The 15,003-nt window shown below is 36.2% G+C and overlaps 1 protein-coding gene and 1 pseudogene across 1 annotated transcript; both read right to left on the bottom strand.

Annotated features, from left to right (window-relative positions):
* Positions 1 to 6,680: 6,680 nt before the first annotated feature.
* Positions 6,681 to 7,262, bottom strand: LOC140006915 (cytochrome P450 81Q32-like). Its single transcript, XM_072049590.1, has one exon. It carries the CDS (start codon positions 7,260 to 7,262, stop codon positions 6,681 to 6,683), a length of 582 nt encoding a protein of 193 aa, XP_071905691.1.
* A 2,201-nt stretch (positions 7,263 to 9,463) lies between these two features.
* On the bottom strand, positions 9,464 to 10,134 carry LOC113742989 (small ribosomal subunit protein eS10z-like; annotated as a pseudogene).
* Positions 10,135 to 15,003: the final 4,869 nt, after the last annotated feature.

A 15,003-nucleotide genomic window follows, 5' to 3' on the forward strand; every position in this document is an offset into this window, starting at 1 on the left:
TTGGTGAAAGAATCAGGAAAATGAACTCGCAATGATCCGGAAAGGTTTTTGGTTGAATCAATTTTGGAATAAGTGCTTCAGAATAGCAGGAATTGAGAGTGAAAGGGAAGACAGTTTTCGTCCGAGTGAGAAGAGAAGAAGAAGAGTCTGAAGCAAATGAGGAGGGAAGTTACTTTAAAAAGTGTACCGTTGCACTGTCGGACGGCCGAACGAAGTCTTGCGTCCGACAGTTCCGTCCGAACAGGTGCTTTCTGTGAAAACAGCTGAAGAACATTATCGGACGTCCGTTCATCTTCTATCGGACGTCCGAAAGCTTTGAAAGAAAAATTTAAGATGATTTTTTGATAATCCTTAATTTTGATCTTAGATGAATGAATTGATCCAATGGCAAACCTTTTGTAAAAATATCCGCAATTTGATCTTTGGAACAAATATAATTCACACAAACTTCACCTTTTTGAACAAGATCGCGAATAAAGTGGTGCTTTATATCTATATGTTTTGTCCTAGAATGCTGAATTGGATTTTTGGTCAAATTGATTGCACTAGTATTATCACAGAATATAGGCATGCAATCATATAACAATCCAAAATCATTCAAGGTATGCTCCATCCATAAAAGTTGAGCACAACATGAACTAGCGGCAATATATTCCGCTTCGGTTGTAGACAAAGAGATTGCATTTTATTTTTTGCTAAACCAAGAAACTAAGCAATTACCAAGAAAATGACAAGTTCCACTAGTACTTTTTCTGTCCACACGACAACCACCAAAATCCGCATCCGAATATCCATATAGAGCAAATTCACAAGATCTAGCATACCAAAGACCATAATCTAATGTACCTTTCAAATACCTAAAAATCCTTTTAACAGCGTTCAAATGTGATTCTTTTGGACAAGATTGAAATCTAGCACACAAGCAAACAGCAAACATAATATCGGGTCTACTTGCGGTTAAATAGAGTAGGCTTCCAATCATACCTCTATAGTGCTTTTCATCCACATGTTTACCTTCTTCATCTTTGTCAAGTTTTGTAGAAGTGCACATTGGAGTTCCAACTTGCTTTGAGTCCTCCATGCCAAATCTTTTCAGCAATTTCTTGGTGTATTTTGCTTGATTTATAAAAATTCCCTCTAGGGCTTGATGTATTTGAAGTCCAAGGAAGAAATTTAATTCTCCCATCATACTCATTTCAAATTCACTTTGCATAATGGTGAAAAAATCCTTGCATAGATACTCATTAGTAGCACCAAAAATAATATCATCTACATATATTTGCACAATAAGAAGATCATTTAACACTTGCTTAGTAAAAAGTGTGGTGTCCACAATACCTCTTTTGAAACCATTTTCAATCAAGAAACCACTCAATCTTTCATACCAAGCTCTTAGAGCTTGTTTTAGTCCATATAATGCTTTTGAGAGTTTAAACACATGACTTGGAAATTTTGTATTTTCAAAATGGGGGGGTTGATCCACATATACTTCTTGATCAATAAAACCATTTTAGAAGGCACTTTTAACATCCATTTGAAACAATTTGAAACCTTTGAAGCAAGCAAAAGCAAGAAGCATTCTAATTGATTCTAATCTAGCTACGGGAGCAAATGTTTCATCAAAATCAATTCCCTCTTCTTGTGCATATCCTTTAGCAACAAATCTAGCTTTATTTCTTACAACTACACCTTTATCATCCAACTTATTTCTAAATATCCACTTCGTGCCAATGATAGGTTGATTTTGAGGTCTATCAACAAGTGTCAAAACCTTATTTCTCTCAAATTGATTAAGTTCCTCTTGCATTGCCAAAATCCAGTTTTCATCTTTTAAGGCATCATTGATATTTTTAGGTTCAAAAAGAGAGACTAAAGCAAAATTGTCTATCAATTTCTTAGATGAGGAACGAGTTTTTACCTTCTCGGATGGATCACCAATTATAAGCTCTCTTGGATGATTTTGGCTAAATTTCCAAGCTTTGGGAAGGTCATTGAATGAATCATTATTCTTGTCTTCATCTTCCTTTTCTTGATCTTCATGAGCTTCATCCTCCATTTCCTTTGCTTCCGGTTTAGAGGTTCCTTCATCTCCAATTGTTAGTTTTTTCATTCCTTCACGAACACCTACATCATCATCCTCACTCGAACTTTTGGAATTATCATCATTAGTTTCATCAAATGTTATGTGTATAGCTTCTTCTATCACAAGAGTTCTTCTATTAAAGATTCTATATCCTCTTTTGTTCTCACAATACCCCAAAAATATTCCTTCATCAGATTTTTTGTCAAACTTACCAAGATGTTCCTTTAAATTCAAAATAAAACATTTACAACCAAAAACTTTGAAGTATCCAACCGCAGGTTTCTTATCAAAAATCAGTTCATAAGATGTTTTATTCAAAATAGGTCTCAATAGGATTCTATTCATCACATAACATGCGGTGTTTACCGTTTCAGCCCAAAGATATTTTGGCAAATTACATTCACTCAACATAGTTCTAGCAGCCTCTTGGAGTGTCCTATTTTTCCTTTCTACAACACCATTTTGCTGTGGAGTCCTTGCAATAGAAAACTCATGTGTTATGCCATTATGATCACAAAATTCTGGAAAACCACAAAACTTGAATTCCGTCCCATTATCACTTCTAATCCTAACAATTTTTAAACCAAGCAGATTTTGCACTTTAGCAAATAATGAAGTGAAATTCTTGAAAGCATCATCTTTATGAGCAAGGAATATCACCCAAGTATATCTAGAATAATCATTAACAATCACAAAACAATATCTCTTACCTCCCAAGCTAGTAATTTGAGTAGGACCAAATAAATCAAGATGCAAGAGTTCCAAAGATTTAGAAGTAGATACACACCTCTTTGGTTTAAAGGAAATCTTTGTTTGCTTCCCAAATTGACATGCATCACAAATTTTGTCCTTTTTAAAACTGATTTTTGGCAAGCCCCTAACCAGCTCCTTTTTTTAGATTTCCTTTAGTAATTTCATGTTAAAATGACAAAGTCTCCTATGCCACAACCAAGGATCTTCATTTGAGGCTTTAAGACATTGGAAGCTAGATGAATCAAGTTTATCAAGAACAACAATATAAATATCGTTAAACCTCTTACCTTTGAACACAATATTATATTTAGAGTCAAGAACAATGCATTCATGCTTTTTGAACAACACATTCAAGTCTTTATCACATAATTGACTAACACTAAGCAAGTTATAACCTAAGTTATCAACTAAGAGCACATTATGAACAAAAGTTTCACCATCCTTACCAACATCACCTATTCCAATTGTCTTAGCTTTCACGTCATCACCAAATGTCACCTTTCCACTTGATTTTGATTTTAGCTTTATGAACAAAGAAGGGTCACCGGTCATATGCCTTGAACAGCCACTGTCAATGAACCATTTGGACTTGTTTGAGCCTTTTCCCTGAAAAGAGAGAGTGTTTGGTACCCTTTAACTTTTGGGTCCACAATAGTTAGAATTGTGTCTAACTAACCACATGCATCTCATTCCTCTGTTCAGATTTCTTTTCACATAACAATCTCCTTTCAAATGCCCTCTTTGACAACAAAAACTACACATAATGGAAGAGTCTTTAACATGTAATGATTTGATAAATCTCAATCCACTCCTTCTATATATTGTAAAACCATGTGCATTTCTGTTGTGTGCTAATGTTCTTTCATGAGCAGTAAGAAAGGTGGTTGACATGTTCTTTTTGAGATAATCTTATTTTCTAGCTTTTAAAGTCTCATCCAAAATGTCCATCCTTTTATTCAAATCATAATGTCTTTTCTTCAGCATTTCACAAACACTTGTCTTTCTATCAAGTTCATTTTGAACATCAAATCCGGCTCTTACAAGGCACTCATTGTCAGCCTTTAGTTGTTTATTTTGTTGAAAAAGACTTGCATTATTTTGAATGAGAAAGATAATTTTCTGTTTTAGCTACTTGTTTTTATTATAAGATTCCTTCAAGGCATTATGCAATTTTTCAACAAAGGATTCAAGATCATCATCATCTTCATCATCACTTTCAGATTGAGAGTGTATGAAAGTTACCTCATTATCTCCAATAGCCATGAAGGCCATTTGAGCTGATTCTTCTTCTTCTTCAACTTCGCCTTCGGAGTTACATCCATTCCATGTAATCTGGAAGTTGTTGAACCTTGGCTTTCGATCAGCTTTTCCATCTTTCTTTTTCTTCAGGGAGCATTCGTTTGCGTAGTGTCCAGGCTGTCCACATTTGTAGCATTTGTCCAATTATTTCTTGTTGAATTCTTGTTTTCCTTTGTTCCTTGCGATTGGAGACTGATTCTGGAATTGATTGCTAGGTCCTCCCCTTCTAAACTTCCTTTTATTCAAGATTCTCTTGAAACTTTTTGTGATGAGAGCAAGATCGTTGTCATCACCATCCGAGTTTTCATTATCCAACAGAGCTGGATCATCTTCACCTTGAGCTGCCTTTAGAGCTATGTTTCTCTTTGCTCTCGCGTCCTCTTCCTCCTGCACTTTAGTTTTCAACTTCAACTCATAGGAGGTTAGTGAGTTAATGAGAGATTCAATAGGCATAGAATTCAAATCCTTAGCCTCATTTATTGCAGTCACTTTACTTTCCCTTTCTTTACCCAACACATTGAGAATTTTCCTGTTTTTCTCTCCCAAGGTGTACTCTTTGCCCAACACCTCGAGATCTTTGATCAAGTCATTGAACCTGCAATACATTTTGTCAATATCCTCAAGAGGTTCTATTTTAAATGATTCATACTTTGTGACCAAGATAGACTTTTTCTGTTCTCTCATGTTGTCACTACCCTCATGAATTTCTCTTAGCTTATCCCACATTTCTTTGACAGATTTACATCCTTTTACTCTAATTGATTCATTTGAGTCTAAGACACTATAAAGAACATTCATGGCTTTGGCATTCAATGTGAGATTGGTTCTATCTTGAGCATTCAACTCAGCTCTTGTTTTTGACCGAAACAAACCTGTATCTGCATCAAGAACGTTAGTATCATACGGTCCTTCATTCACAATAAACCATAGCTCAATATCAATGGATTGTAAAAAGATAATTATTCTTTCTTTCCAACTAACATAATTGGAACCAGTAAACATGGGAGGTCTAGTGACAGATTGCCCCTCAACAAACATGGCATGATTGGTTGTCATCTTTACTCCAAGCCGTTTGAGCTTAATCTCTAGGAGACCAAGCTCTAATACCAATTGTAAGGCCCAAAGACAACCTAAGAGGGGGGTGAATTAGGTTGATTAAAAATACTTTATTGAGTTTATGCATTTTTTCTTTAATAAAAATTTACCTTCTTTTCTAGTAGTCATCAATCAAGTAAATTTAAAGAAGAGAGCAATGTTGATCAGAAATAAGAGTATATATAAGCAATGAGAATTTTATTAAACAAAAGGAATAAGATAGAGTATCAAACCGATTGTCTACCAAACTTTCCTCAAACTTGAAGACCAATCACAAAGATGAGCACCTTCTCTTTGATGAAAAATAATCAACTCAATGTACAATGGAGGGATCACTTCCTCCTTGCCCCAAGCCTCACTTAGTCAAGTTAGGAAGTTTTACTATCACTCAGATAACCCTCAAGAAAGCTACACTATTGAAAATTTCAAACACAAGAGAAGAGCATACACGAACTTCACACTACTTGGAGAACAAATCTTGCTTAGGAGACTATTTTCTTGCTAAAATATCTCTTGAGATCTTGTAAACAAAGTGTGCAAAAGTCTCTTTCTCATTCAGAATCGTTTGTATTTGAAGGGGATCAAAAATGGGCTTCATTAATGCTTCCAACGGATAGAAGGCAGATGAAAAGTCAGCTAGCTGTTGGGGCTGTCGGACGTCCGACAGCTTAATCATCGTCCGATCCCATCGTCCGAAAATCACCAAGTTATCGTTCGAACGTCCGATGGGATTTTATCGTCCGAAAGCATCTGCGTCCGAACGTCGTCCAGAGAGTCATCAAAACTTTACGAAATTTTTCGGACATCCAACGCTATCGATATGCGTCCGAAGAGTGCGTCCGATCCTCCCGGACGTCCGATACTTCCTCACGAGCATCCGAAGGAGTTTCCTTCTTGATGTTCTTCATCCTTTCGGACGTCCGACATGAGTGCCCTATTTTTGCTTCTTCTTTTGATTGATTTTCTTTCCTTGACACCTTTGTACCTGATTCTCTAAAAAGCAAAACACTTATATTTGAAGAGAATTAGATAAACATTTCAAAGTGTTTTGTGATCATCAAAATCAAGAATAACAGTTATGAACACAACTACATACAACAAATTCCTTCTAAAAAGTTTTGCAGGAATGTTATAAATTTTGTTCCATCTCAAAATGTAGTTGAAAAGGATGCAGCATCTCATCAAGAATTTAACTAGCCAATGCTGCCATGTTCAAAACCCAAAGGTGCAAAGTTTAGTAACATTTAACATTTAGGGAAAATTGTAATTTTGGTCCCCAATCTATAGTGTATGCGCGGAATTATCCCCAATCTATTTCGAAAATCAATTTTGGTCCCCAATCTATTCAATTTTGCACTAAAGTGGACAATTGATGGAATCTTTTCAATTTCAATCGGAACTAAGTCACGTGAGATCACGTGCCGGCACCTAAAACCCCTTTTTCAATTTTTTAATTTCTAAAACACGTTTTTTCTAGTGGCTTGGCTTTTGGCATGGACACTCTTGTCCCTTCAGCCAGATCAATCTCATCCTCACCAATTCTTTTCCAATCAAAACTCTGAATTAGAGATCCCAAGGCCAAACTCACCACCCGCTGTGCTGGGCCAGAACCAAGGCAAGATCTCCTTCCTATCCCAAATGAAATCAGCTTTGATGGCTGAACCTGCAAGCCTTCGAATCTCTCTGGCTTGAAGCTCGTTGGATCATCCCGAACGTTTGGGTCCCTGTGAACTGCCCATGCATTAACTAGCAAAATTGTGCCTCGCGGAATATTGTATCCCCCAATTTTACAGTCATCGAACGACTCATGTGGCACTAGCATTGGTGCTGCTGGGTACAACCGAAGTGTTTCTGAAATAATGTTATGAAGATAAGGAAGATTGGATAGATCATGTTTGTCGACCAATCGATCAGTCCCTACTTGAGCATTCAATTCAGCTCGAGCTTTCTCTAGCACCTCGGGATGGTTGAGCAAAAGAGACAAGGCCCATTCTATAGTCATCGATGAAGTGTCTGTTCCAACCGTAAGCATGACCTACCAATAATATACTAGTGGTTCAATTGAATGCTCATTCCAGTTCAACGGCTAATAGGGAAAGAATATACTTACTAGTATAATCCCTTTGATGATTTGGTTCGTATAATCCCTTTGATTTCCAATTATTATCATCTGCTCTTCTCTCTCGGCTGCTTGCTTGCTTGCTTATGAACTAGTACTGCTGCTGCTCCTGTTGTTTGTGCAGGAGAGTTGAACTGGATCCGTCTCTGGCGTTGATTGCAGATTATCTCCATTACTAATGGAGGCAAGAACGAGACTTGGACTTGGAGGCCAAGCTGAGCTTCTTACTCGTGCTGTGGGTTTTGGGGATTTGAAATCGGCGGCCAACAAGAGGAGTAATTTGGATTGTGAGATTACCTCTTTCATGTCTTTGTTTAATAAGACAAAAGGCAAGAAAAAGCTGCAAATATTTAAAAAAACATGTTTTAGAAATTAAAAAATTGAAAAAAGGGTTTTAGGTGCCGGCACGTGATCTCATGTGATTTAGTTCCAATTGAAATTGAAGAGATTCCGTCAATTGTCCACTTTAGCGCAAAATTGAATAGATTGGGGACCAAGATTGATTTTCGAAATAGATTGGGGATAATTCCGCGCATACACTATAGATTGGGGACCAAAATTACAATTCTCCCAAAAAACCTCCAAATTGCATAGCCCACGACCCTTTGAAGTCCCAGGTGATATATCATGTGAAAAACAGATATATCTTATGTAGTTTTGAAAATGCTTTCAATCAAAAAATCCCTTCTAGTTTAATAGTTGCACAAGAGAACAACTAAACTAACATTTTTCTAGCTTCAGTTCTAAACCAACTATTTACCAAATTTAAATGATTTACAAAACAAATAGCAAAAGATAGGGAATCAACTCACAGTGTTCTCTTGAAGTTTCAAGAATCTACGCAATCTTTAGAGGAAAAGACAATCTTCTTGCTAAGAGAAGGGCAACCGAAAAGGGCTAGCTTTTTCAAGTCGTTGTGTGACATCCATCTGAAAATCCAATTCACAAGATTGAGATGGAGAAGATACATTGCTTCATGTCAAGGTACCAAAAAATTTTTCCCCCTCAGTTACCACGTCACTTGATGATTTTATTGTGTTTTTGAATGCAATGACTTGCTAAAATGAAAATAGTCAAGCATAACTACAACTTGAGCACAAATGGCCATTAAATTATGTGATCTTCACATGTAGCACATAATTGAATTTGCAACGAATTGCAATGTGCCCTCAATGTTCTTGCAACAATGTCCTTAACCACTCTACTTGATTTGAAAATAAAAGCATGATGTCCATCCTCTTGTTTGCTTGCTAACTCACTTCCATTTACAGTTTTTCTCTTCTTGCTTTCTCAAAGATTAGTTACAAACAGGACAAAAAGGATTAATAGCAGGGCAGTAGTAGGCAAAAGCCAAAAAAATGAACGGAGACAAGCTGGCAACCTAGCAATAAAATTTCATCAAAACACTTGTTGTTCACAACAAACAAGAAAAAAAAAAGGAACAAGGCAGTATTTCCATGCCCTCGTTATAGTTCATGCATAAAAAAATTGGAGCACTACAAAGGGAAGAGGAAGATGTCAGGAAATGAAATAGGCAACCTTCATATCCACAAGTTTGAAGAAAGCAAGATTCCATCGGATATCCATTCTTAAGCATTGTATAACTAATCCTAAGTTTGAGATAAAAAGTTAGAATCTTCTTTCTGTTCCCCTCTTAATTATTAATACATTCAAGTAAGTAACCCAAAGAAAGCAGAACATTCATTAGTCCATGCCAAAAATACCATTCCTACAATTGCATTAACATGACTACAAGCAACTCACTAGGGCAAATTATAATCTAAGTACACAAGAGAAAGCATATTACTAGAAAGCTTATCCGATTATTCTCATAATCAGATTGAAGAATTCAAAAAATCACATCTGATATCTAGAAATCAACCACTCAATATTTATATATACAAATGCAAGGAATTCATAGAGAATCTAGGATGCCAAGACCAAGCAAATTATATCTCTGCCTTATGACAAGAATAAAAATCCTTACTTTGCAATCTCTTGATTATTCTTTTTTTTTTGTCAGTAACAAGAAGCACCAGCGTATAATCCATTAAACCCAGAAAAAAGGTGCCACCAAATATTTTTAAGAAATTCCTTAGATTGATTTGAAGAACTAGAGCAACCAAAACTGTAGATAGAGTCTCAATCAACTACGTATCTCAACATGCATAACTTTCAACTGCAACATCTGAGAGCCTAAATTGCAAATAACATAATTTAACAAAATATGAATCTAAGAGAAGCATGAACTTGGTGGTGCTGAACTATAACCTCCAGATCCACGGCCAAAGCCAGGCCTTCCACCAGAACCCTTGAAAGTAGGCTGGTAATTCGCAGAAGCTCCACCTTTCTCACCACCAAACTCACCAGGAGGTCCACGGGGACCAACACGATACCCCTCCTTGTCACCAAATCTGGGCCTATCCCCATCAAACCTTGGTGATCCATGAGGGTGGTCACCAGGAGGTCCACCCATAGGATGACTGAGGGGCTTGGCGGACTTCTTAAGAGTAGCAGGAACAATTTCAGAGGGAAGATTGAGGTAAGTCCTCAGGAACTTGATGCTGTCATGCGTAAGATACTAGTAGTAATGCATCCAAGCGAAGGTTTCCCGGATGTACTCGTTGGACTTGATGCTCTGCATCAGCCTAATCACCTGCAAGTTTGGGACATCGATCTCGGGATGCTTCGCCAAATTAAAATCTTTCTTCGCATAGAAAACTCCCTCTTGGAACAGGTACTTGGAGATCTCTCTCATGTACTTCTCTGGAATTATCATGGCTGCTGTTGAGAATTGGGAAGATAGAGGAGAAGGAGCATGACGATGATGGAGAGAGAGGCAGAGAGATAACAAATTGAACACTAGGCAGCCTCCGGTGACCCGATTGTGCAGCAACTCCTCCTCCTGATTATCCTTGCCAAACTGCTTAGCTGCAAACTTGATAAAATCTCTAGCATAACTATTCTCAAAACAAGTAATATCAAGCCTATTCCTGGGCAAGAATTAGGAATCCTTAAAGTATTCCTTATTGAATACGAATCCTCAAGATTTACTCTCAATCAACCTACATTTGATAGAAAATATCGAAATTAGATACCTCAAATTATGCGGTGACAACCTTAGCTCTTGTTTTTCTCAAGATTCAGTCTTCTAACTCTGGCTTTCCCCCAAAATTCATGGTCATTTTTCTATGTTCTTGCCAGCGAGCAAGTGTTGCACTGATCTAGGGATTTTTACTATCTGCAACTCTACAAAATTTGCACAAATCTTTTGGGTAGCTCAAATTAGGGATGAAAATGGCGGCTCAAAGTGATTTTTTGGATAATTTTAGCAAGATGGTAGTGGAGAGAAGAAGAAGATGATAGTGTCCAAAACTGGCAAGAAGAGGGAAATAAAGTTTTGTCCGAAATTTTTGCAAGTGTTGTGAGTGTTTTTATCAAACAACAAAGCCAAAACGATGTCGTTTCTGCTCTTTTGTTCACCCGCCTATACTTCTTCAATTTTCAGCTTCCCGCTTCCATTTTAGCTAAGACCAAAAAATAACACTTTCATCCTCTTTTGTACGGCTAATTGATCAAATTATTGTTCGAAAAAAAATTTGCAACAATAAGGTTATTATTTTGAGCTTTTTTACTTCACAAGTTGTATCTGGAACTTTATTTGTTACATTAAAACTTTGAAAATTTAGTATTTTTGGATAATTTTTGGAAAATTTAGTGTTTTTGGGATTAATTTAGTGTTTTTGAAAATTAGTGTTTTTGGAATATTTAGTGTCTTATTAATAATAAGTTTATGATTCAAAAAAATCTTTTAAAGCAAATATTTTTGGTATTAATTTAATAATTTTATTAATTATGTACGAAATTTGTGGTCTGACAAGACCTAACAAGCTGTTTAGTTGATCAATTAACCAAAATAGTTTGCTAATACATGAAACACTAAATGTATTTGGTACAAATACCGATTTATAAACCATAAATAATGTGACCATTGTAATTAATAATAAACTCAAGCCATGTGATTGTCAAGATTTTACTTAATTTCATGTTCAATTTTATTGTTCTTTGCCATTATTTTCACACTATGCTAGTCAATAATTTTCCATGTGTTGTCAAGACAATTAGATAGGGAATCCATGATATTTTTTAACCTTAGCTAAGTTCGGTACAAGTTATTAGCTAAGTTTGGAACAATTATAAAAATATGTATATAAATTTTATTAAAATATCTTTCTCATTTTGCTAATGAAAAACATCAACTAAAGTGTAAAGGATAGGGTGCCATAATAGAATTAATAAAATCGATTTATCACATATGAGGCTAAATTGTAAAAGATAAGGTGTCATGATTGAGTTAATGGAATCAGTTTATTACATATGGGGCTAAAATGTAAAATTTCGGGTGTCATAATAAGATTAATAAAATTTATTTATTACATATAAGCCACATTGAAAAAATTAGGGTGGCATAATAGAAATAATGAAAGTGAGTTAGGAACAAGCACTTTAAAAATATGTTTATGATTCAAAACAAGATATTTTAATGCAAATATTTTTGGTATCAATTTAATAATTTTATCAATTATGCACGAATTGTGGTCTGACAAGGCCAAACAATTTGTTTAGTTGATCAAATAACCAAAATAGTTTACTAATACATGTATGAAACACAAAATCTATTTGATAAATGTACTGATTCATAAACCATAAACAATTTGATTATTGTAAATTGTAATACATAACAAACTCCAGTCATGGAATTGTCAAGATTTTTATTTAATTTCATATTAAATTTTATTATTCTCTTCCATTATTTTCACACTATGTTAATTAGTAATTTTCCATATGTTGTAAAAAGAACTAAATAAAGAATTCATGATATTTTTTAACTTTATAACAAGGTATTAGCTATGTTTGGAATAATTAAAAAATAGGTAAACATTGTTTTTTACAATACATTCATCATTTTGCTAATGATAAACACAACCTAAAGTGTAAAAGCATAGGGTGCCATAATAAAATTAATAAAACTTTTCTTTATCACATACGACGCTAAATTGCAAAAAATAAGGTGTCATGGTAGAGTTGATGAGATTAGTTTACCAAATACGGGGCTAAAATGTAAAAGTTCGGGTGTCATAACATAATTAATTAAATTTACTTGCAGCATATGGGCCATATAGAAAAAATTAGGATGGTATATAGGGTTAAAATTTAAAAGTTAGGGTGTCATAGTAGAATTAATAAAATTTATTTACAACATGTAGACACCAAATTTTTGATTTTTTTAACTTTTTAACTTTATTGGTTTAATTCATTTAATTTTTGCTTTATTGGTTTCAATTCTAGAGTTGTTATTTTATTTTTGTTCTAGTTCATTTTTATTTTATTATTATTTTGTCTTCATACTAAATTTCAAAAAAAAGGGGGGGGGGAAATGAAAAATACAAAATACAAAATAATGTGTGAAATTAGTGGAAGTTGGCATGCTAGACAAATGGAGGACATGCACTAGGACAAGTGTCCTTTTTATATTTGGACAACACATCACTTAGGAGGGAGGAGTGACGGCTGAGGGTTGAGAGAATAGAACAGAGGTCGGCTGTGAGAAAATGTGAGGGTTTTGAGAGGGACGGCTGGTTTAAGTAAAAAAAGAGAGCCGAGAGACAGTGGCAGCGGAGGAGAAAAAGGAAAATGAACAACGCTGCCAAAAAAAGAAGGGAGGAAAAACAGGAGGGCCGAGAGAGGAAGGGAAATAGTGGGAAGCGATGATGGCTAGGGAAAGCAAGGAGCGGCGGCTAGGTCTAGCGAGAGGGAATGTGTGTATGAGAGAAGAAAAGAAAAACCAGCAAAGGAGAACTGAGCGAGAGAGATACAGAACAAGGAAGCTGGGGAAGAAATGAGGGAACTTTGGGCCGAGGAAAAAGAAACGATCGAGGGAGAGTCCGAGAGTAGAACGACGGCTGAGTTTGGAAGGGGAAAAACCAGAACCAGAAATATTTTTCTGCAAAATTGCACCCGAACGGGCTGGTTTTCGGCACAGTTCGCGATTACTTTCACAAACAACGTGGGGAAGGCTCCCAAATTCAGCTCCAAAATCCACAGCTCGGTTTCACTGGTGCGGTTTCGAAACCGCAAAGGAACGACTGCAGCAGTTCGTTCACGGCGTTCTCCTGTCCGGATTTTGATCCAAAAAAAGCTTGGGCAGGTACTCTCCTAGATTGGTGTCTTAGTCCCTTTCCTTTTCGTTCTTTGTTGAATCGTCGTTTTGAATTTCTTGTTTGCTGTTGCTGTCTACGCTTTCTGTTTCCATTCATTTCTGGTTCCTCCATGCTAGCTTAATTTGCCGATCCTTTTGTTCGAAGCTTGGGGTTGCATGGTCTTGTCTTGATTAGGATCATTTGTAGATCTGGATTTAGGGTTATGTGCATGCTAGATCTGGTTCCTTCATGCTAGTTGTTTCCTGCTAGCCGTGCATTTCTTTTCATTCGCCTCCCCTGTCAGGAGTTTTTGCACAAGGAAAATTGCAGATGCTTATCATGACTTTTTCTCACATGTTTCTCTGCCATTTTCTTTTGTCCCGCAATAGCCCAAAGGCTGGGCTACCTCACCTTGTTTGCATGATCACCTTGGGCTCTGTTTATAATCTTGGCCATTTTTCTGGGTCTCTAACAAGCTGTGAATTTGCAGCAGAAATGATAAGAAGCTAAGTATTTTAGTTGGCCGAAAGTTTTAGTTTGCTTAAAGTGCTTGATTCAGTTTGCTACTTGACTGGGATGGCATGCCTACCTTTGCTGCAAGTCTTTGTCTTTTTTTGTGTTTGAATGAGTGGAGATGTGTTGAGTCATTTGCATGAATGTCATCTCGGTCGAGTGAGTAAAAATTGCAGCACCTCTTTCGGTTGCAAGAAGCTCATTCTTTGCATGAAACTGCTTGTGACAGTAGTATTGCCGAGTGCATTGCTTGATCATATGAAGCTCTGGTTTGTTTAATTTTCTGGTTTGTTTGGCTGTTTGAGTATAATCTGCTGTAAGGTGCAAGGTCACAGCAGGCTGGAATTTGCAAAATGCAGGAGCTCCTTTGTGTTTTATTTGCATGATTTCCTTCTATATTTTGTTTCTTTGAATGCCAAATTACTGTTTTGTGTTGTTAGTTTAAAGTTTGAAGGTTAGATCAAGAAAACTTCGATTAAAGTATGCGTTTGAGTCTGAATTCGGTGTTTGAAAGTAAAAAAAAATGCAGCAGTTTGGTTTGTTTTGTTGCAGAAGCCTTTCTCACATTATTTTGCATGAAGCTGCATTAGTTTCATGTTTTTATTCCCGCAACAGCTCACAAGTTGGTTTCATCACTTTGTTTGTACGTTTAAATCTTGTGTCAATGATGGTTGCTATTTCTCTGGTTTGCTCACAAGCTGTAAATTCGCAGCAGAAAATGGCAGAAGCAAGGAGAGCGTCAGTTTGCTTGAAGTTTTCATTTGCATGCATGGATAATTTCCGAAAAATTGTGCTTTGGCCACTAAGTCTCCCTTTGTTTCACTATGGCCCAAATAGATTAAAAATCAATCAAATTGCCCCCTTTGAACTTTCTTTTTCCTTTCAATTGGATCCTAATCTCGTGAATATGGGTTGTTTAGGCATTTGAATGCATTTAATGA

This window comes from Coffea arabica, chromosome 5e, assembly GCF_036785885.1.
Source record: "Coffea arabica cultivar ET-39 chromosome 5e, Coffea Arabica ET-39 HiFi, whole genome shotgun sequence".
Taxonomy (NCBI): Eukaryota; Viridiplantae; Streptophyta; class Magnoliopsida; order Gentianales; family Rubiaceae; genus Coffea; species Coffea arabica.

What these genes read in the sequence shown, in the direction of transcription:
- LOC140006915 (XM_072049590.1), bottom strand. Translation starts at nt 7,262, where the DNA reads ATGCTTACGGTTGGAACAGACACTTCATCGATGACTATAGAATGGGCC.